Here is a 25,147-nt window from a genome sequence, read left to right on the forward strand (position 1 = left end):
TATTCCAACCTAGACGAACACAACACTCCCTTGTAGCCTGAACTGATAACACAGACTGCTATTATAACGATTTTTCTGCTTGCATTTTAGAGAGATTTGTTCCTCCCTATGTCTACTAAAATAAAATAAGCATGCATAAGGTCTCATGAGTAAACTGGATTCTAAGACACGATAATACCAAAGAAAGCTTCTTAGAAGTCCATTCATCTTTTGCTGTATTTCTTACAGCTATGACTTCTGTGTGGGTCATAGACACCAGAACATGAAACAAGATGAAAATTAAGATACTTCCACACAGTGAGTCAAACTGCATAGTAAGAGACTTTGGTGTAACATCCAGAACAATTTTGGCCTCAGAGTTAGTGTGTGGAGAAAATGCAGGCACTACTCTGAGAACACTCTTTGCTTGTTGGATTTTGGTTCCCTTTAGAAAGTGACAGAGGTTCAGAAAAATACCACTCTGCCAGACAAACACAAGCATCAAATCCCTACAGCTGGGCTCGCAAGCCCCAGGTACCGTGCTGGCACTGCAGCAATGAGGGGCAAAGGTCTAGAACAGGGCACAGAGTCAAGAACAAGGTACAAAACTTGTTCTTCTATGCGAAAAAGACAACAGAAAATCTCAAGTGTTTATTGCTGTATCCAAGTTCTTTAGAAAGCTCTTTAAGATACAGAATAACTGTTAGTTTGATAATTAGTATAAAAGAATCACATTAAATTCATAAGTCAATTTACTAATATGAAAGATCATTTTTTATATTGATTTTACAGAACTTTTCAGTATCACTGGTGAATCTTTTAAAATATTTTTTGTAGTACATAAACTTCAGTTTTTATTGATTAATAATATGGCTTTATTTCCTTTGAGAAATCTTGGATTTGTAACATTTTGTCTCTTCAACTTTATTTTCTACGTTGCTTATCAAAATATTCTGATGACGTTCAATACCAGGCAAGACTTCCGACTTGCATAGCAAAAACTGCTTCTAGTTCATGCTGGATCATAAATTGTGAGTCTGCTGAACTGCCTACATTCATATTTTATAAACACAAGGAACATCTTCATGCACTTTTCGCATACACCTTTGACTCAAGTCACTGAACAGCAACTTAATGTTGACAATATTTCCCTTACTACTCACAACTCCTTACTCAGGAAATAACATTCTTGTTTTCCATTATTCTGGCTTATTTTTTATGTTTTCTTTTCCTTGAAATCACTGCTCTTCTATGGTATTATACATTTTATGTCCAGCTTGAATTTACTTCCCCATGTTTATTCCAGTTTTTCTTTATACTCTATACCAGCATTTCCTAGACCATACTCATGTACCTGCATGTTTTAGCATGCCTTTTTCTTAGGTATCCGTGTTACTTTTAATCCAGGGCCTCTTTCTTTAGGCATTCCATGAAATGGTACTCAACAGTGAAAAAAAGTCTGTGTCATACAAGAAGCTGTCCAGGCTGGCCTATGCTCATTCATCCTTCTAATCAACTTGGAAAAACATGTTTGAGTCTTCTTTTATTATTTCTCCAACCAAATAGAGAATTATTTCAAGTTTACTTCATTTCTGGAATGCAGTAGTTCTAACAACTTGTACCTCAAACTCCTCCAGCTTCTTAAGATGCATACATTCCATTATATGTCAATGGTGAGTTCAAAAGGCAATTTGCTTCAACACATACTGTGAGAATTAAATCATTTAAATAAAAAATCAATTAACAATTACACTGGAAGCATTGCTTTCAATAAAGACAGACTTTAATAAAGGTTTACAGTCTGTTCATTAAAATTGGATCTTAAGTCGCACCAGCATAAGATTTCATTTTACTCTGTAATCTCAAAACAAACCCCCACAGACAACTTCATGTTATTAATTGGTTCCTACTGCACTAACTAGAGACATAGACGCATAATTTGAAACTCAAACCTGGTCTTACAAATATTTTAGAGCACGGCATTGCAATCACCTCCTCAAAGCACCACAAAGAGAGATGGAGGACTGTCACAGCTTCATTAGGAATAACTTCAGCTCACGAGAAAACTGAAATAATAGGACTGTTTGGAATATCTCAACATCCTAAATTCTAAAGACATATAATGCAATAGCATGAAAAATGATCCAGTTCAAACATTCTGAAAGCATTTTGTTGGAAAGGTGAAATTTTTTTGTTAGGACTCTAAAATAATAGTTATTTAGGACAGTTCCTGTCTAATATCAGACTAAGGGCTATTTTACTTTAAATCTTCATACTGCTGAAATCATTGAAATTTTGATGTTGTTGCTGTTTAAGGTTTTGTTTGGGCAAATTCTTTCTATGGTAAACTGCTTTACACTAAAATTGCCCTGAAACTCCTACATCTTTGAAAAGCATTCCTAGACATATCCACTTTTCCTTTTCCTGAAACGCTTCTGATAAAAATAGCTCATCTAATAGTTTCTCCTGATGTCACACACTAGCAGGAAATTACACCACTTACTGGAGATTAGGCCTTAGTTTGCAGCAGCGGGAGGAAATCTAAAGCACCACCAGTTCAAACAGACAAAAGTTATTACATGCAATTTTTAGATACAGAACTGAAGAACCGAAAAAGTAAGATCATGTAACTCAATCTTCAGAAGCAGGTTATTTCATTGAATTTTCTAGGACCTATCCCGTGATTAATGTCAATTTTTTGCAAGACTGAAACTCCTGTGCCACTGTGAGAAGTGCACAGAGTCCTCTGGAAGGACTCCTGAGGACTGAGCTCCGCTCACCTATACCTTTCTGTGGCAGCTGACCCAACAGCCCCTGTTCCCCAGATCCTCACAAGACATAGCCAGGTGCCCAGGGACAACGTAGTTACTGAGCAATAAGAAAAGTAATTGTGCTACTAAGAGAAAACCACAATTAAACCAGAGTTGCTCTGTTCTTGCAAGAATGAAGAAAATTTGTTCCTTTTTACATCTGTGCAACCCTCTACAAAAAACACTGTGCCAACTTGTTATTTTACAGACAGTGATGATCTTTACCGGGCCAGTTAAGACCTTTCTTTAGTCACGTGCATTTGGTGTATTTTAATAGCAGCATACATTCTCAGTATCAGATGGTATGTGCTAATTCCCTACTTATACTTCAGTCCCATCAGAAAACAGTAACCACCGTATTACTGCAACCATAATACAACCTTCCCACATCCAGTCCCACAGAAAGCAGGAATGGTACAACACATCTGATGTACAAGCCCCAAAAACCAGGAAATGAAAAATCAAGCCACCAGTCAATGCTCACATCCTACTCCTTTCCCAACAGGCACATACCTTCAACAGCAACCTATAAATTTCCCCAGCAATCTTAATTCTCTTCTCCTCATTTCCCAGTTTCTAAATATATACTCCACCAAACTGCCTTCACTTCTCAGGACAGCAGTATAAGTTTTGTGAAAGAGTTTGGATAAACAAGGATAAAAGGGGACACGAATAACAAGAAATAACATTACGTATTGTACTATGCCAGTTCAGTGCTGACAAAGTCTTGCAGTCAAGCAGTTGCTGTTTATTGGACCCAATTGTGCCAGAAATCAAGCAGAATAGCCCCTAATGTTCAAAATACGTACATATTCTATCATACATAGAAGCTACATAAAGTCAGCAAATGGCAAGAACTGCATATTATACTAGTGATTATTAAAAATTCAATTTTAAAAACAAAAGCCATTTCTTTCAGGCTTACATTAAATTCTCTCAAAATCATGTAATTCAAAATGTTTTTAATGAAATAGAAGACAGCATTCTTTAGATTGTCATGAAATTTTCAGCCACAGCCAAATTTCAAACTCTCTTCTAATATATTATATACAAACAAAATATAAGTGTTTGAGATTTCATATTTAAAGGCCACCTACTTTTAGAGGAAAGTTCTTCCTAAAACAGAATCTGGGAATTCTCTTCAAATCTGGTATGTTGCTTAGACAACCGTAACATTCACAAGACCTTCAGTGTAAGTTTAGCTTTCTAATATGGAGGCTAGATGAGTGGACAGTGAGGTGGATTGAGAACTGGCTGAATGGCAGAGCTCAGAGGGTTGTTGTCAGTGGCAGAGTCTACCTGGAGGTCTGTAGCTGGTGGGGTTTACCAGGGGTCAGTACTGGGCCCAGTCTTGTTCAACTTCATTAATGATCTGGGCGAAGGGACAGAGCATAGCCTCAGCAAGTTTGCTGATGACACAAAACTGGGAGGAGTGGTGGATACACCAGAAGGCTGTGCTGCCATTCAGCGAGACCTGGACAGGCTGGAGAGTTGGGCAGAGAGGAACCTGATGAAGCTGAACAAGGGCAAGTGCAGGGTCCTGCACCTGGGGAGGAACAGCCCCATGCACCAGTACAGGCTTGGGGTGGACCTGCTGGAAAACAGCTCTTCAGAGAGGGACCTGAGAGTGCTGGTGGACAACAAGTTGACCATGAGCCAGCAGTGTGCCCTGGTTGCCAAGAAGGCCAATGGCATTCTGGGGTGCATCAAGAAGAGTGTGGCCAGCAGGTTGAGGAAGGTTCTCTTCCCCGACTACTCTGCCCTAGTGAGGCCCCATCTGGAGCACTCTGTCCAGGTCTGGGCTCCCCACTTCAAGAAAGATGAGGAGTTACTGGAGAGAGTCCAGCGGAGGGCTACAAGGATGGTGAGGGGACTGGAACATCTCTCCTACGAGGAAAGGCTGAGGGAGATGGGCTTGTTTAGCCTGAAGAACAGAAGGCTGAGAGGGGACCTTACAAATGCTGATAAATGTCTTAAGGGTGGGTGGCAGGAGGATGGGCCCAGACTCTTTCCAGTGGTGCTCGGCAACAGGACAAGGGACAACAGGCACAAACTTAAGCATAGGAAGTTCCAGCTGAACATAAGGAAGAACTTTGCTTTGCAGGTGACGGAGCACGGGAACAGGCTGCCCAGAGGGACTGTAGAATCTCTTTCTCTGGACAGATTCAAAACCCGCCTACACGAGGTCCTGTACAGCCTGCTCTAGGTGACCCTGCTTTAGCAGGGGGTTGGACTAGATGATCTCCACAGGTCCCTTAGAACCCCTACCATTCTATGATTCTGTGATATGTTACATCCCAGAGTAAATAAGTAATTCTGAAATAAGATGAAAATATTATGGTAATGACTTCTTAAAGAAAAAGATCACCTTTGAGTTAGTTCTAAATGAGCCTTTCCATAATTACTCATTGCTGAGCACTTTTTAAAATTGTGATGGTCACTTACTGCAGGATTACAGCTTTGTTTGGATTCCTTCCCCTCTCTACTCTGCAAGCTCAACAGGAGTGTTCCCTGCTTCAGCAGGAGGGTTGGACTAGATGACCCACAGAGGTCCCTTCCAACCCCTACTATTCTGTGATTCTGTGATTCAGAAAGAACTCATCTTTCTACAAAGAGATCAATACAGCTACACTCCAAATCTCATCCCAGTAAAAGCAACTTAGAATAATAATCCCTTCATTTGCAAGAAAAAAAGCAACACATTGCAACTTAAATTGGAATGCTGATGACACAGTAGCAGCTACAAATAAAGAGACCTGACAGAAGGGTTATCAACTTGCAAGCATGAAAGGCTTCTAAAATCAAGGATTAGTTCTTCAAGCAAGAGTTCATTTTCCCGTGTAGAACCTCTTGTTTCATTGTCCCCGACTAAGTCTTGCACTTCTTTCACAAATTGTGTCACACTATCATCCTCCTTTTGTTGATAAAACAAGAATAAGGAGGAAGTAGGATTGCAAGCTGCTGCTCTGTGAGGTAACTTTTTACCACAGGGACACTACTGAAAGACAGCCACGGATTAGAGCTTAACCTCATTTCAGAAAGGTTGCTTTAATTAAAGAAACAACACTTATATAGGTTGATCAACCTCATCTATTGGTAGTTCTGGAACAGCAGTGGTGAAAGGTCAAAGGTGAAACACTACGAATTAATTAAAATAAAACAATTACAAGACTGAAATCTTACAATCATTAAAGGTAGAAAAATACCACATAGACTTACATTACCCTTGATACAACTTCCTAACACCAAGATCCTCAGTCTCTCCAGTTGCTGGCACGTGCACACACAAGTAACTACTCACAGTAACACTCCAGCTGCTGGGACAGACATCTGTCCCAGCTTACACACCACCACACAGTGACACACACGCTGCAGGTCCCTGCAGTAACTGGGCCGACACCACAGTCTGTCCAGTAGCTTGCCCTGCATCCTCCATCTCCCTTGCTGTCTCACTCACTGCCAGACACACATCAATGGGTCTCTTGGGTGACCCAAACCCCACGGTCTCTCCTGCAGCTGGCTTGGACATCCTGGTTCCTCCAGTAGCCAGCTTCTCCAGCTGACTCACTCTGAGACACACAAACACACAAATATATGTATACCTGGCTCACTTAACCTACCCCCAGATAGTCCAGCTTGATATTTGCTAGTGACAGACACCAACACTCACCTGCTGCCAGTCCAGCACCCCAGGCACACTGGCCCCTCTGACCCATGCTCTGACTCCAGTGGCTGTCACTTAGACCTCCGTACCCACAGGATACAAAGAGTCTCACCCAGGAAAATAGTTAGAAATGGAACACGGGATACATCATGCTGATCAGACACAGGGCACGGGGAGTCGTACCAACCAACCTGTTTATATGCAGCCAGTCCTTTTTAAACCCTTATCTCTCAGTCTTCTCATATCTATTCCTCCCCAAATGACGTTGGTCCCCACCTCTCCCCACCTTTGGTTCCTCCTCTAAAAATCCTGTAAGTCTTTTATGATTCCAAAATGCTCCTCCCTGCACCCCATAGTAAGTCCCAAGCACTTGCAGGCCACAACCCTCTTCAGCCTGCAGAGTGGTCCAGAGTATCCCTGACTCCTGGTGCCAGGTGTCCTCGTCCTGGCCCATGGGGCTGAGGCTGGGGACAGCCCTGGCAGGAGCTGGGTCAGGGGCTCGCTTCCCCGGACTGGGTGATTGGGATTCCCCTGCCTGCTGTTGGGCCTCTGGGCTCCTTTGCGTGTGTGGAGATGAGCCTTTCCTCACACAACTTAACATAATCTGCTCCTGTCTCCCTTCTTCCTCCCTCTCATCTCTCTTTGAAAACATTCTGTTTCTCTTATTTTTTTTTTAAACAGGGACACAAATACTAGATTTATGTCCTTTTATACTACATGTGATTAATGTACTGATGATTTCCACACCCAGTGCCTCATTATTTTGGAAGTGACATCTCAGTGGGCCCTTCTCCAAGGCTTCTCAAACTGTGCTCCAACCATACGCCCTAAGCAAAAGTTTAGTGCCCTCTCTGCTGAACACGACAGTTTTGCAAGCTTTTATGTAGAACGTAATCAATATGAAGTATTAACTGTACCTGTATTGAATTTATCCTGTCATCTGTTGCTCACTTCAGAACACCCACTGAGATCACATATGAAACATCAGGACAAAGGGCAAAGTCATATCACGTAGTTTCTACACCACTTCATCCTGTTATTAGTTTTATGTGTTTGAGAAAACAGAGTAAATGACTACTTAACGCAATGATGTGCCCCTTTGAAATGTTCTATATTTGACACACAACACATCTTGTTTAGTATCTCTCCAAATGCTGTTTTATTCCCTCATACGCAAAAAGAAAACTGTTCAATATAGTTTTCTACTATAGTCCATGCGTGAAAGCCATTATTTCCATTCATAGTCCTTTCCTTGATGTGTACATCACCATGAAGTATTTGTGACAGTTAACTTTTAACCTAACCTATATACTTTTATTCACCTTATTTCTATGACAAGAGACCTCACATCAAGGATGGAATAATAATATGGAAACTAACCATTTAATCCAACTGCACACATTTTACTGGAGTCTTATTACTTCCATGTGTAAGAGGAAACTAAAGCCAACTGCAATCTCCAATTTTTGGCATTCCCAGTATGCATTGTATCCAGCAAAAGAGAATTTCACTTTTCATTTTTATTTTTACAGCACAGTAATATTAGACATATGGACTTAACTTGATCATTTAGAGATCAAGTGTTTTAACTGAATAAAAAAAGCAAGGTCTTTACTATGCCTAAAGCAATACTGTTCTTTCAAAAGTTGTAATGCTTTTTAAATATTATTCTCTTACTCTTTTGCAGCATGAATATTCTTAAAAATACCTGGGATCAAAATTTCAGTACAGATGATAAAATCTTCAAGAATGGTTAAAAAGAGTAATGACAACATGGTTATAACAGATTCATCTCAACCAATTTACATGAAAAAAACCTCGCCATGGATAAATTCAATGCCAAAGAGTTATATTCAAATTTATTCTGAGGTAACATGTGTGACAAATTGACTAATATTTCTTAAGACACACATCCTAGTATCCTAAAAAATATGCACATTAAATTGTGAGCTACTACCATGAAAAAAATATTTGTTTTCAGTATGAACAAAAATAAATAGTCCTTTATTAAAGCACTTTAAACTTTGTTTTCTAAATAAGTGATATTTGTTAAGACACATCTCCAATACGAAAACCAGCCCCAAGACGGATCAATCACGTAAGTACCTTTCTTAGAGGAGGTCTGAGGAGATTAAAAACTCATTTTGTAGTTTCAGCAATATATTGAGCGTCCCATGTTCTTCCAATATTATTTACTGATTTTTTTCTTTTCAGCTCACCTTTTTCTCCAACACATATGCTTTCCTTTCCTATGACAGTAAATTATGAGATTGCTGCACAGCTTAAAACAGTTTTCTCCTCAAGTGTTAATAATAACACAAGACACTATAAGACATGCCCTTTTGGTTGAGTTTATTTCACATTTTTGTAAGAATTTAAGAAATATCACTTTCAACGCTCACAGTTGGCAGAACCTTATGACTTTACTAGACCTATTTTAATCAAAGAGGCTACCTATAAAAGAAGGGAGGTCAATTACTAACTACTTAGAAGGATGTTAATTATTTAGTTCTTAATGGATAAAAACTTTTTGTAGAAAAAAAAATGAATGACCTTCATATATTAAAATTCACACAATTACTCTTTAAAATAAGTTGTATCACAAAGATCAAGAAACATAGTTTTCTGACTCCTTATGCATATTTAATTCAAAATTACTTTCCCAGAACAATTACCCCTACTCCTCTCTACAAAAAGGATAATTCCCAAGCCTTAACTACTGCCTGTCAGGTTTATATTTCATGACTTTCAAAATCCCATTTCTCTCTAGTCCTATAATTTAACTACTCTAAGAACAGAATTGGAAAATAGTAATCAGACAGTGATGGACACAATTAGTTTAAACGTTTCTATAAAACAGTATCACTAATGTGCACAGGAAATAAATTAAGGGGAAAATCTGTATGCAAGTACAGATATAAAACGTGTCAGAAAGCTCACAAGGACTTCCCAAGAAGTCAAAATGTAATGCTCCAGACAGCTGATACTGATGTACATCTCAACCTTTGAAAGCTGTTCTGTGCATACAAGCTTTATGCACATGTGAGCATCACCACAACTACACACGAACCGACGTCGCAGACTGCTTTCCTCATAAGTCTCTGAACGTGAAGTCTAACACCACGCTATACTGTACTGGACCTGAGCACTTTTTCTGTGTCTGATTTCAATATTCCTAGAATGTATTTTTAAGAAGCTTCAGGGATAAAAATATAAGAAAGGTTAAAAAAGTACATTAAAACCAGGCTACACATAAATATTTTTCCTTTGCATCTGACAGTGCATCCTCCCTGCTTTTCAGAGAAAGTTAAATTTTCCAGCTTAGCAGATGCTATGCACGGTGCCTGTAGCCACACGGTTTCTCAGCTGTTCAGATACAGTAATGCAAGCATCCACAAAACAGAAATTTAATAAAAATGTGAACGAGAACAACTTAAAAATAAGAGAACTCAACTTTTAATGTAATAATAAATATTCTTTGTATAGGTAAATACATTCAGCCATGCAGAAGACTTAAATACAAATGACCTGTGTACCTGAACTGTGGAACTGATTTCAGATGCAAATCCTCCTGTCAAGGGAGCCTCATGGCTAATCAACAGTCGCCCAGTCTTCACCACCGACTGAAAAGGAAAAAGAAACGGCAAAAATATAATCAAATTACAGCTCTTGTGATTTCTTACTCATACTACTTGTGGAATATGTGAAATATGTGTCATTATTAGCAGTGTTGGAATGTAGCTAGTTTTCCCCTTTTACATCTTCACTGAATGAGAAATTATACTAAAAGTCTAAATTGAGTAATTACTAGGATGTTTTTATATTTACTATAGAAGTGTTCACATCTTCCACTCCATTTTAAGCAAGTATCAAGAACAAAAACTGATTCCACTGAATATGAATTTACCCTATCAATGCAAACTGTAACATTTCTGAAACAGAATAAGGATTTTAACAAGTTAGTAAAAACTTAGGTCCTGAAAATACTAAAAGACACACATGTAAAGAAATCTTTCACTGACACATCTCTCTGCACAACCAGATCTGAAGTCATGAATCATAGCTATTCAGAAAGCAAAAATATTGTATAAAAATTTAGCAAGAAAACAAATCATGTGGATTAATGCTGCTTATTTAAGTTTTACATGGCAATTAGAAGCAACATTTTCTAATTTTAAAACTCAATGTTTGTGCAGTTTTTATGTGATCTACTTTATAAATAAATACAGAGTACAATATATACAGAAGGTGATCTAAGTATATTTTAACCAAAAGACAAACCTGGTTCATTGTGAAACACAACAATGGAAGCAAAACATTTTTAGTCTGATGGGAGTATAAAGCTTCACCACACCCAAACATCTTGAAGTTCATTGCAACTACATGCTAAGTTGCCTAGAATCACACAATATCAGATACCTTTCATCAGAAATATGGCAACAAAGTCTCACTTTTCATAATACAAGTTTTATAATTTCATAAGGTGCATAAAAAAAGTTTCATGAACTTCTAGAGATGCACATCAGAAAAAAAAAACCAGAATAAGGGCTGTGTTAATCTGTAAAAACAGTTACAGTCTAATTTTCAGATAAGTACAGAGTGTTCTGCTGGTGTACCATTAGTCATCAAGCGGAAAAGCCCAAGACAGTACCAGCTATCAGGTCAAACTTTTTAACGCTGTGATCTTCAATTTAACGTCTACACCAGCACATTCTCCAGTCAGGTACCTCAATGATATCTATATAGTAGAATACATAAAGGCAATGCCTTGATTATACAGTTTTCCTTCTGACTGAAGTACTTTTCTAATTCTTTTTCTTTTCTAGCAATGACTCAATCAGTGGCTCTAAGCAGCCCATCCACAGCTGTACTGGCAAGTCACGGGCCTATAAACGAGATGATCCATATACTGTACTATGAAGTGGTTTGACAACATTCAGAGCTCAACAGGACAGGAAAAGGCATTTCAACAGTTGGAAAGTGAGCCACAGTTCTGTAGGCCGATTTCTTGAATTTCTTTTGCCAGCACTGGAAGCTCATATCTAAAGAGCAGAGGCATTAACAGCACTATAAATCTGTCCAATACATCAAAACGACAGTTCAACGAACAAAACCTACATTCCAGTTTTAAGTTGACACGATAAAACTGATACAATCGGTTTTAAGTTGCTACGGTAAAACTGATATGATGAATCAGTTTTAAAGGCTATTTTGAGAATCCTCTTTTATTTCAAACAAAGATTCTTTTGCACATATTTGTTTTGAGAGGTTCATACTCTGAAACGCTACAAGCTATTGTTAAAGTTATAGATTTGGTTTCTCAGAATTTAACAGTACGGAACAGACACTGTTAGAATGCATGTCAGAAAATCCACATGGAATCAGACCAGTAATCCAGCAGCCCAGTATCCTGTCTCCACAATGGAGATCATCTGATGTTTAAGAAAGAGTAAGAGCAGGGCCTTTAATGCGATCCTTCATTATTTCTCAGCCTCCAACTATGTTCACATTACAGGTTTCCTGAGTTCAGTATGGTTTCTTGCTCTAACTTACTGATAACTTTTCTTGCATGAATTTATGTGTTCTCAAATTGAACCCATGTAAAAAAAAAAAAAAATTAGAAAAATCTCACTTTGGAAACCTGCTTCTCCTATATCAGAAATCCTCATTTTTACATAAGATTCCCAAGGGCGTGAGGGATTCCTTGTCTGTAGGAGCTTCTTAAGAGTGAGCAAGCAGCAGTGATCACCAAGCAATTTCATACAAGCATCTTAGCCCTGCTAAAAAGCACCGTACACGACTTCTTGTGGGAAACCATGCCAACATAGCTTTGGTGCTTTCAGTACACACCCTAGCTTGTTCAGGGTCAGCATGGATACCTGCGCCACATTGTGCCATGTAGAAATACCTTAACAATTCTTCTAATGGTTAAACCAGAATCAAAATGAGCAGAAATTAACCACTACTATGCACTGCAGAGTCCTGGACTTTAGGGAAGGATGCGAGTATTACAATTCCTGAAAATTACAGGCTCGCCTGCATCGACTTCTCCTTCACATTTAACACTTGTTCCTAAGGTACAGTGAGTCTTTCTGAAAGACATGCAATCTCAATTATGGTATTTCCAGTGTTGGCAAATGCATCACAGCTATTGGTAAGTTGTTCCACTGTTTAATTCCCTTCCCTATTAAAATTTTGCACCTTATTTTCAAACTAATTTGGCTGACTGACTTCAAGCTGCTGGTCCTTATTTGCTAGATGGAGAAGCTATCTATTATCACATTTCTGCTCTCCACGTGAATACATTAAGATTGTGATCAAATGATCTCTTAACCACACTTCTGCTAATCTAAGCAGGCTGAGCTCTAAATCTTTCACCACACAGCACATTTCCAATTCCTTCATCATTCTTACAGTACTGCCCTGAATAATCTCCAGTTTTCAATGTCCTTCTTGAAGTACACCCATCTGGAACCAGCATTCCAGCCTTTTTCAGAACAACGCCAAACACGGAGATAATGTAACCCCGATACTGCAGCTCTTGGATGTCTGAGGCCTTTTGGCCAAAGCATAACAACGTGAGTCCAGTTTCAACTGATTACTACAGTTCTCTGTTCTCAGGAAAGAGGGTTTTGTCATTAAAGGATAACTTCTTCATGGAATAAAGATGGAAATAAAGCGTGCATTTATTACTTCAAGATACTAAATTATATTTGGATATGCTGAAAAACATATTGTGTGCCTGAACCCGCTCAGTTAAAGAGCCTCTCCTTTTTATCAGTGACTGTCTATTTTATCTATTTCTCCAGCTGTTTGTTACTCCAACTTATCAGTAACACTTTTAAATATTTTCCATATCTTTGACAGAAATAATAAAAAAAAAATAAAAATCAGACTCTGCAGAGCCTCAGTGACTTTACTATTTCCATTCACTAGCACTGCCTTTACATGACATACAGTTAAAGTCAACGCAGCACTAATACCTTACTTCTTAACTGTGTTAATTTGTTTTGTGAGCACTTAATTATGAATTGTTGATCGTATATTTCAAAGTTATTTCTCCCTGCTTGCCTTGCTTCTTCCTTGCTAATTTTTTCACAGTTTCATAGATTATTTTTTGTAACCGATTTAGGACACAGTTTGGGAGTGGTTTGGGGGGGGGGGGAAGTGGGTTTTTTTGGTGTTTCTGTTTTGGTGGGGTTTTTTTTGGAAAAACCACTCCATAAGGTATCAAATGAATCAATTACTAGTAGAAAGATATTTTGGTTCATCAAATATATCGAATCTCCGTATGCCCTCTTCAATTTAATTATTATATTGCTTTCTCTGTCTTACAGATAACAGTACTATACAGTACTAGCAGCAGCCAATAGCAAGTGATGTGATTTTCTTCAGCAAATTTTGTAAATATATATTACCATGTAAAAATGTTTCAGACCATAGAGCTTAGAAGAGAGTCGTAGCCCATGGTGAGAAAGCCCAAACTTTTCCTACATTGGTAGTGTTCTAGAAAGGCTAACATTTAATTCCTGTATCTTAATCTTATTTCCTGGAAATAAAATCGTTAATCACTTAAAAGGGAAAATTTTAAAAGTAACTGCTCTACAGTCTGTAGGGCACAGTGGACATTGCTAATGATTATTTTCAGATATCAATGCTCTTCCATAAAACATTAACCTATTTTTTAAAATATAAACGATAAAACATTATTCCATGTCAGAACAAATGAGGCAAGCATTCAACCTCCAGGACAATCAAAGTCCAACAGTCAGAATAGCATTTACAGTCCAAATAAATACAGCACAGTAGCATCCAGCAATGGGGTCCTCACCCTTCAAACTTCATGGGAAATACCACTGGCATAAACCCAAAGCAAACAGTGATTAAATCAGCACAGTGCAACAAACTGGTCAGCATAGAATCCTACCATTTTATCACCTTTTGAAAAGGTGGATAGTTGGCATGGGTTTGGGGTTGTTTTTAGAGAAAAAGATGGCCTTTCAAGCAACGATGTGTTTTGTCCCCTCAGCCAGAGACTTGTTGAATTTCTGTAAGGGCTTGATTCTCCTCCGTTTCCCCAACATCCCCGCTCTGTCTTCCAAAATCCCAGTCTTTGCACTACTTCTTACCTCAGTAAGACTAGAATTTTGAAACACATGCACATTCTGCATCTCATACAGAGTACTTTTAAAAATGCATTTTCAAAAAATATGGTGTGGCTTACAAGATTGTCACTGATAAACATGTTCCTTCTTCACATCTACAACCAGAAGTTGTTATTTGCTGATCTTTAAAATCCAAAGAGACTTCTGAGGTCACTAAGAGATTCTGCAGGTATCTCCTATCTCATAATAACTTAAAATGGAAACTTTTTGTTGCCATCTTCAGTAACAGATCATAGAGGGCAGTCAGAAGCAACATCTGGGCATTTAGAGAGCATGGCTCCTGTTTGCGTCACAATCACTCTGCACTTTCACAGCTGAGTTCAGTTGATGCAACCGTGGTTGCTCCCAGAAGGGAGAGGTCCTTCTTTACCCTGAATCTTCTGTTCCCAGCCCATCCCTGACATCTCCTCAAACATTGAAGGGGCCGTGGGATAAGCCGGTTGAAAGAGATAATCCCATTTATCCTGCAGCAGTGTACAGCTAGCACAAACCAGCAGACACCACCCCAGAGCAGAGGCAGATTCAGAGATCAGAGGCAGATGAGGATTCACTCACAGAAAGCTTCAGCAGTGCTCCCTGCCTCTGGAAGGCAGCTGAGACCCAGGTCATGGCACATCACTGTCACCTGTGCTACATCCAGTCATTAGAGGAAAGACTCTAGGGCTTTCAAATACTAAATTAAGCCTAAAACAAAACCAGAAACCAACATTGACTATACTTTTCCACCTCATTTTCATTGTCAGGAATGTTTTACATCAGTGTCATCCACAAGGACGACAACCAATGTTACATCAGAGCAAAAGGCTAGCAGCATGATCACCCCAATACTGAAATGTGAAAAAAAAACAAATGCTTTTGCAAGACTAATGCTTTCAGATTGCACTCTGAAGGTTTTCTGAACTGCAGCCCAGCATTTTTGCAGTGAAGCAGCTGAGTGAATTATTTTCAACCTCCCTGACCACACTCTTTATCCAAGAGTTTCTATAATCACTTTTCTGTTCAACTCTCAATTTGTCATGTTGGCTGCTTTCTCCTCTCCTACAGGCACTGATGACAGAAGAAAACAACACAAGTCTGGCACTTCCAAGGGCTTTGAAATTTAAGTGCTGACACTACCAATAACATACTATGCTCGCCCTTAGAAGAAATCAGACTTAAACCAAAATGAGTTTGATGGTAAACTGCATTTTACACTATTGTGCTCCACACATAGCAACGGCGCCACTTCCAATGTAACCAGCTGCTTCACTAACACAGCAAAAGTCTTTAAAGAAATGATCAAAGTCAGAATTATTTATTATAAATGGCTATTATTGTGTCACAGTGGCAAGTTGCCTACTTTTTAAAAACTAGATTTCCAAAACAATTTTAAAGAAGCTGGCAAAAGTACTGATATTGTATTTGTATTATATACCATTTCACACTAAGCATGTATGAAACAATTATGAAATTGTATAAAAATTAACGTTAAAAGATACCTGCCTTTCCCGAAAACTAGTCAGAACATGGAAGCTTAAAAAAAGCACCGCAACTTGGTAAAGTTTCAACAAGTTGAAAAACATTTTTTCCTTTTCATTTTTAGATCAGCTTTAATGAATTTATGCTTGGAAACTGTAAAACCTGAGGGAGGCTACTATCCCCAGTCCATTAGTTCTACTTTCCTTTTAATGTTTCAATAACAAATGAAATTGCATAGCAGCATTCTTGGTACTTAACATCATAAGCATAGGGATAGAAATAAGATCCCAGATTTCTATTCAGCATTTCCCACAGAGAAATATATAACATCACCTGCCAGATGAATCGGTGAGGATTACGGTTACTTAGCACGTACAGATCCATACGGTGACACATCCCTGATATAGCGAATTGTTTGTGCATGCAATATATCAACAATTTTAACAAATACAGTTATTCTGTCCCCAATTTCCAGACATCCCAGAGCCTTACTGGAGTTACGGGATCTCTGGAAAACCAAATGGATCCTCAAACACTTTTTTTTTTACTAGGGTGCCAAGAGAAAGAACTGAAGGGAACAGGAATATGATGTGTCCTAACAGTGTGGATATGTGAAAGCCCTGTAACTTCCTAATGATCATGATCTAATTTGCAAATTGTAATTATCAGTTGCCCAGAAGAACCACTTTCTCCTAGAAGCAGTAAAAGCTAGGAATAGTATGCCCTCTTTCAAGCTCCAGCCCAGCAGCAAAAATAATTCTTAACATTGAAGACAAAATATTAAATAAATAATCTGAATTAAAATAAAACTAAATAACTTCATTACGAAATTCCCAGAGAAGGAAAATCAAAGTGTGCCTTCAAATCTACTTTATCACAATGTCTATACTACACTCCCAAAAGCTGATTGAAACTCATTTATCAGTCAAATCAAGATGCAAAGACAAACAAATGATGTGAAAAACCATTATTTCCTCACACACAGCTCAACAGCCCAAAGTACGAACAAGATTTCTCAACTACTGATAATATAACAGTCAGCCTTACACTCACTTTGCTAAGATCCATAAGGCTACTGTAAGTACAACAAACGTATCACAATGTCACAGTAACATAGCAGAGAATCCTAGCTGAACACTGGCAACAGTGTACATAGATCAAACATAAAACTGCTTGGAAAGGAAAACGCGACATTCTCATTCCACCACTTGGGAAAAGCCATTGGAGAAAAATCTTTAACAAAACTTTTCAAACAATAAAATAAAAAAAAAAGGCAGTTCTGTAATATACGAGTATGCTGATTAACAGCAGGGAATGAAAAAGAAATTCCATTTCTTTTCAGCTTGACACTAATAGCTAAAAAGTTGCCAATCATCTTAACTGATCGAGGTCAGCAGAGCAGAAATCTTTGCCTTCCTGCTAGCAGTTAACCAAAACAGAGGCTTTTAATCCATTACTCTCTGCTTGCTCAGCTGATGCAGCCGAGGACTGTGCTTTCTGACCTACAAGCCTGGAATTCATTGACTGCAGATGGCATGGCCCAGGCTGTGGCCCAGACAGAGCTCGGACCTACTGCCAGCTGCGGAAGCGCAGAACAAATTTCCCCAAAAGCAAAAGGATCTGCGACAACCAAGTCACACGGCAAGGACAAGCAGATGCATTAGGGCTTCCAGACCGCAACGAGCACAGAGATGAAGAGGCACTGATTCTGGTTTCTAACAAAGGGAAGCAAAACACGGTCCGCAGGAGGAGATATGGCTCACAGGAAACAGGGACAAGGGAAAGAAGAGAGGACAGCCCTCCACCAGTGCTCAGCGCAGCACGAGAGGCTGTCCTGCTGCCCAACACTCCTCTGGTGCCACGTCCATGCTTTATATGCCTTCTCTGGAGCAAAAGACGAACACAAAAAACCAAACCCCAGAAGTGGTTTTTTTCCCCCCTTTTCCAATTCACTTCAAATCAGACTAAAAGATCAGCTATTAGAGAAAATAAACAAAGATCTGAAATCATAATGTAATACAACTCCAAGTATCACATTAATGAAGAAAAAAGGTAGGAAAACTAAGACAAGTATTCAAAATGTATTTGCTGCCGAATGAGTCATTTACTTGAAATGGTGAGTGGATTAATGATTAATGCTGCATGAAAAAATATTATCAAAACGTGTACTAAGGTGTAGCATGTTGTAGACAACACTCATACTATCCATTGAGACCTTTGAAAGTTATCACTGTGCATTCAAATATTGATTTCTAATAATGAGTAAAGCTCCCAGAAAAGAATTTGAGTTAATTTTACACGGCCACATTAAATCTTTCTCCCTAACACGTCAGCCTTGCTGTACTTCTACACAACTACTACTTTTACCAACTCCACAGCATCAGCACAATACTGTCGGATGAAGATCCTAATGGTAGTTTGTCTGTTGCTTCCCCTTCCTTTGAGCTATCTGAAACACAGGGAAAAGCTGGAGCACATTTTTGACAGTGACAAAGGCAGAAGCAGGAAGGGATGCTAACAGCAGGACGAGGAAAGAAAGAAAATCAAAACTGATTTTTATTTATAGCCAGCTGTCCATCATAACTCTGAGCTTTGACCTTCCTTTAATATTATGTTAAGAATAAGCTTAAAGTGTCAAAAAGATTTTATATTATAAATACTGTTTTCCATAGAAAAGATGATACAGTAAAGGCAACATTATTAGTATGTTTCTGCTTCCCAATAAATCTGGATTTTAAAACACTTCAAATGAAATCACATTGATATACTAAACAAAGCAGAGATTCATAATGAATTTTTAAGGTTTACCCTTTGATATAATTCTAGATACACATAGACAGGTATACATAGTGCACATACATCCATAACTCAGCTGGCCCAAAGACAGTAAACACTTTGTTTCCCTTGAAGCATTCTTCAGCCTACACACATGCATCACCTGTTGCTGGAGTTGGTGAGTCCTGTTCCTGTCGTCAGAAAGGTTATGAATAAAATCACTTCCAAGGTTTCCAGCTACATCTGGGCTGGTGGTCAAGAAATCAGCCTGTACATTCTGTAGAGGAATTTGTACTTCTACTAGATGAACAGGAGTGAAGAAACAAGTTAATAAGCTTGCAATACCTCTCAAAAGCTATTTTCAGACAATTCTCCAAGAACTCTGGCCATGCAGAAGAGAGAAATTACCTTAATAGGTAGAATTCTGATTTTTTTTTTAATACTTATTTTCTTGCTGCGAACAACCAACAGTGTATTAAAAGTGTTCTTGTTGATAAATTATTAAGGATCCATCCAAGCCTTCAAAAAAAGTTACTTGAAGACTTCTCTGCACTTTGTCAGCTTTAATATACACATCCAGCTATCTGCATGCAGATGTATATGTCTATATATTTATTTCCTGTGTTACCAACTGAAATGCAAATATTACATTGATCTCTCAGAAGATCAAGACCAAAACAAATTAAAATCTCTGAAGACTCAGATGAATAGCTCAAATTCAGTGTGTTAAAGCAACAAAAATATTTTGCTCAATAGTCATCATTCACAACTTGTTCTGACACTCAGTATAAATAATGTCTGAGTTGTCTAAAAATAAATGATATCCAACAACTAACTCCCAGTTCTCTTATCAGCTTCATTTAAACAATTCACTACTGTGTTCCTGTTTAAACCTACACAGCCTCTTATGACAGAATAAAAACAGTTCCCATGAAGAAGCATGGTCCTTACACCTCAAACAGCACTGCACTAAGCAGCTGAGGCTTTACTGTCTCTAATTGTAAGTGCGGTCCCTGCAGCGGATTAGGTTTTCATCCCAGCTTCCTCCTACATGGAAGTACAGTTTCCAAGCAGTGGATCTGACTAAGAATCTCCTTTTAATAAGAGGATTATAAATAAAATCATCAGCATCAGTGTAACAATCTGCCTGCCTCACTTATTTACAAAACCATTTATACCTTTTAGACTGTGCCCATCCACCTAAGGGCAAAGGCTCCAGCCCTCAATCATCCTGATGGCCCTCGCTCCTTCTTCTTAATATTTTTCTTTTTGGGGGGGGCCTAAGACTTGTGTATTGAGTGGAAGGAGACAATTTCTGTCTTCGATTGCCAGGCCACATTCCTGTTGACACAGCCTCAGATGCTGCCAGTGCCACTGCAGGCTCACGCTCAGCTCGCTGCCCACCCCGGCCCCAAGGGTTTTGCCCACTGCATGGCTTCCCAACCCGGCGCTCCCCACCTCTGCCATCACAAGCTCTTCCTTCGCAGGTGAAGGACCTGTCATTTGACCTTGCTGAATTTCATAAAGTCACTGTCAGCTCATTCCTCATCAGCCCATTCCTCCAGCTTGTCTACGTTCCTCCAGACAGCAGCCTTGCCCTCAAGCACATCACTTGTTTCCCCCTCCCCGGAGTCTGGTCTTGTCTGTTAAGCCTGATGAGGGTGCACTTCACCTCCTCCATATCATTAATAACAATGTTTGAACAGGACAGGTCCTAGCACACACCCCTGCAGTACGTACTTGTCAATGGCCTCCAGGTAGAACACCATACTCTACCCATTAACCACAACCCTCTAGGCCCAGTCACGCAAACAGCATTTTACCTATCCAGCTGTCCCTCTGATTAGACAACGTAACGCTAACATTGGACGACAGCACCCTAACTTGGATACAGGAGTATTCTGAGAGATAGTACCAAAACTCAAGATAAGTCTCATCCATTGCTCAGCTCCTGTCCACTGATCCAGACACTTTTATCACAGAATGCAATCACGCTGATCGAGCATGAGTTAGCTTTGGCAAGTTTACTTTTCCTCATCTTCTCCTTAATATGTTCAGAAATCATGGGAAACTTTCAGTCTGGGTGAAGAACACTAATTTTAGTGATTAAAAACAGCATCAAAGTATTTACTGATAATTCCTTCATGAAATATACAACATTTTCCTAAATTTGGTCACAAAAAGGCAACCAAGTGCTCACTGAAGCAGAAGACATGCACCTGCAAGCAGTCTGAGTGCTGTCAGTGAGTAGTACTTACTCCACCGTAGTCCCTACTCCACAGTAGGGAGCAGCCTGGCAACCTCAATACAGATTTACAGAACTATTCTAGATCATTATTCAGAAAAATATTATTGCCATTTTCTTTTCAGGCAACTCTTCAGTCACATCTGGATGATCGGGCAGAGTGTACCTTCTGCAAAGTTGCAGATGACTCAAAATTGAGCAGAGTGGCTGATAGGCCAGAGGGCTGAGCTGCCACTTGGAGGGACCCGGACAGGCTGGAGAAGCCAGCTGACAGGGACCTCATGAAGTTCATAAAGGGCAGTGCAAAGTCCTGCCCCTGGGGAGGAACAACCCCAGGCACCAGCATACGCTGGGGGCTGCACAGCTGGAAAGCGGCTTGGCAGGAAATGGACACGGGCATCCTGGTGGACACCACACTGACCACGAGTCCCTGCAGCAAAGGCAGCAAACAGTACCCTGGGCTGCATCAGGAGAAGCGTTGCCAGCCGGTCAGGGGAGGTGATCCGTCCCCTCGGCTCAGCGCTGGTAAGGCCACACCTGGAGTGCTGCGTCCTGCCCTGGGGTCCTCAGGCAGGCTCTTTTCAGTGGTGCCCAGGGACAGGACTGTCTTGTTTATGCTATTATGCTGATGTTGCGTAACACTCTGGTGAAACCTCACCACTCTGAAACCCACATCAGGATGCATCTTCTCCCCAGTTTAAAATGTATGCATGGCAGGAATGATTCATAAAGAACTAATGTGACCACAGCTGGGATGCACATATGAAACATCTTGCAGAGAAATGTTAGCGCAACTATAAAACTTAGTGCCTCAACACACCACAACTTTATTGTTCCAATATATATCATTTTACACTACAAATGCAAAAAATAATTCTGAAAGACTAACATGCCTTCTTCCTGCATAGCACCAACAACATAATGCTGTAGTCTTAAGACAATGGTGCAGAGAGAATGAGAAACGAAAACAGGCACAGGAGTACACAAAGTAACCTGGAAAATTTTTAGTTACGATCAAAACCAAAAGGGCTGGCTACAGGGCTAGAACATCCTAAGAAGCAATGAAGAGAGTGGATAATAAAAGCTACGGCCTTTGCTTCCTACACAACATTGTCAGGGTACAGCTGAGATGTTCAACAGAGAGATTTATAAGCTTCCTGCAAAACCAAAAATAGATTCCCGACGTGTTAGGTACCATAAAAATACAGAGTAGCAGAGAATTCCTCTCCAAAACAACTTTCAATTTAAATAGTTGAGACTGTGAAAAGAGATCTGACACACAGCAGAGCGCATCTCAGCACAGTCTGGGCTGCTTGATTTATTTTTTAATAGAAGAGTGCTAAATTAAATTAAAAGGATTGATACTCAATCCACCAGTGACTAACTTTCTAATGGCTTTCAGTAAAATTACTCTTGTAAAACAATGTTGCTACAAAGGCTCTTTAATACTTTCATAACACCATTTTACATAGCCTAAAGCAGTTAATTGCTAAGAAAACAGTAGCTGCTAATAGTGGTCATAGGATGTGGAGACAATAGAGAAAAGTTATGCTCTGTGCAGACAGATACTCCTGCTTAACCTAAAAAGATCTAGGAACATACTAACCAACTTCAGCAAGAGACAGGCAAAGAAAAATTACTTCTGGAATTCCACAGCATGACCTCTTGATATTCTTAAGATAAATTCCTACTTACACACTGGAAACAGTTATTTACAAAAGAAAACCGATTCAGAAGTCAAAAGCAAATTTGAAAATATAACCCACCTGGCTCATTCTTATCACTTCGTATACACTATACTGATTTTATTGCATTCTTGTCCTCCACCTCTTCATATCTCATTTGTTTTTTGATACTGGAAGCTCCCCTTAGCAGTGACAATTAATATTTCCAATACATATTTAGTACAAAGAGTCCCTGTTTACTTCTGATGACCCCACATACAACCTGGACAACACTACTGAAGTAAATACATGCATATCAAAAAAGTTTCTTTTGACTGAATGTCTCTAAACCTTCCAGTCATTGTCTTCTAGTCATAACTATGAACCGAATCTTTAAATAGTCTTTTTAAGCATAAAGGCAACTGAACTAATGGAAAATATTCATTACTCCACTGGACTGGTAACTCATAATTCCTCAATACTTCAAACTGTATTTGCCTACTTAACCACAATTGAATACATCTATTCAAACAATCTTCCTGAGTGCGTAGCCTAAACCGTAAAACTAATAGTAAAGGTTTCAGAAAACAAGAACTTCGGCAGAAGCCTCCAAATTTCACCAGCATGACCAACCATTAACAACGCACCGTGGACAACTTTGTCCTTCACTCCCCCACTATGCTACTTTTTAATTCCCCGTTTATGGAAGCAAAACCAGAAAGTCTTGGCAAATACAGACAGACAATGCTGTACCAAAGAGCTCCTTTTCACCAAAGAGGTCCTCTTCATCCCTCAAATCTTCACAGACACCTTGTAAGACCCCTTCAAGTTTGTGTGGCATCACCACATTCAGCTGACGTTCTGTGGAGAGAATCTTTTTCTGAGGCTTTTTATTCCTTTATCATTTTAATTACACTGTTAAACATACAAAATAAAGTTTTCACAAATCAACTTGCTTCTTCAGTTTTTCTATACTCATGCTCAAGATTTATTTTAGGTCTCAGAAGTTACAAGTCTATTAATAAATTAATATTTAAACATGAGATTAGTTAGCCCTCCTTTTGCCTTTCAGAAATTATGAGCATATTGTTTATTAATAGTTGCAGATTTTGAGAATTTCAGCTGTCCCACAAACTCCTGGAATAATCAGGCTGTAATAGTACATATTCTTTTCACTATAACGCTTTTTTATTAAAAAAAGAGAAGGTTTTAAGTTTTGAATGTTTTTTGAGGTTCCCCAAGTCAACTTTTAAGGAAAGACTGCAGTCTTCTACACCTAAAAAGGCAGGGAAAACACTCACCTTGCATAGGATGCAAGTCCCAAACTCTCAAAGGCACCTACCTCAGGACTACCAAGGTAGCTAAACTCATTTCCAAGACAATAAGAGGATCCAGCTAGCTTTATTTTTCCCTTTCCTCATAACCACCACCTTTCTCTTCAGCACCGTAACTCTTCCAGGTGCTTTAACTCTCATTTGGAGTCATGTGGAAAACTCACACAATGAAGCTGTTAATTCCACTGCTGAGTCATAAAACATTACAAGGATGAACAGTGGCTGAGCTAGACTCCTACATGCAAATTATTCTTTTATTCTTGAAAAACAGATGGGAGCTTGGCCAGTTCTGAAAGAGCTCCCATGGACAATCCAGTTAATTGTAAGATTCATAAATCTTCTGTTAGTCCAAATGTTGTACTACACTGTGCAGAACATCAGATAAACAACCTCTCTAGGTATTTTGGAGGATCCAAGAATGGGCCAGCTAATTCACTGCCATGCCCACACCCCAATGCACACACAAAAACACTGTCTGGAATAAATTTTAGAAGTATTCATCCACAAGAAAAATACTGTACTGCCAGATATGACCCCTATAATAGACTTCCTCAGAATAATCTTTTTGAAGCTAACTATAGGTTTGGAGAACTTGAAGAAAAGCAAACAATTCTTAAAAAAAAAAAAAAAGCATCAGGTCACCTAGAAAGCACGTAAAAGTCTGAAATTTTATTGCTGAACTCATCATAATCATTTCATTTCACTTTCCCCCATAAAACTGCTCAGTAGCTTCTAACATGATTCAAATAACCATGTAAGACAGACAATAGTTAGAGTGTCCCAGCAAAAACCCTGTTTTGATCAATCTGTGACACAACAATAAAATATGTACAGAAACTATCTGAACATCTGTATTTCATCTTTACAATTATATTAAAACTGTAAAGAAAAGCCTAACAAAATATATGGCAAGTCACAGACACCTCCTAACACAAAGGCTGACAGTCAATAAGAAGGTGCAGCATGTGACTGAAAGCCAGTAGGTAGAACAACAGGAGGCAGATGCAAGATAGCCTGCAATTGTCATTTTTACTACCTGGGCACCATTTCTAC

General features: G+C 39.1%; 1 protein-coding gene across 1 annotated transcript in view; it reads right to left on the reverse strand.

Annotated features, from left to right (window-relative positions):
* Nucleotides 1-25,147, reverse strand: part of BCKDHB (branched chain keto acid dehydrogenase E1 subunit beta) — a 132,723-nt gene that overhangs the window by 45,007 nt on the left and 62,569 nt on the right. The window contains exon 9 of the mRNA XM_075414461.1: nt 9,990-10,076. Within this exon, the coding sequence (XP_075270576.1) occupies nt 9,990-10,076 (87 nt within the window). The remainder of the gene's footprint in view (nt 1-9,989; nt 10,077-25,147) is intronic.

This window comes from Opisthocomus hoazin, chromosome 2 (assembly GCF_030867145.1).
Source record: "Opisthocomus hoazin isolate bOpiHoa1 chromosome 2, bOpiHoa1.hap1, whole genome shotgun sequence".
Classification (NCBI taxonomy): domain Eukaryota; kingdom Metazoa; phylum Chordata; class Aves; order Opisthocomiformes; family Opisthocomidae; genus Opisthocomus; species Opisthocomus hoazin.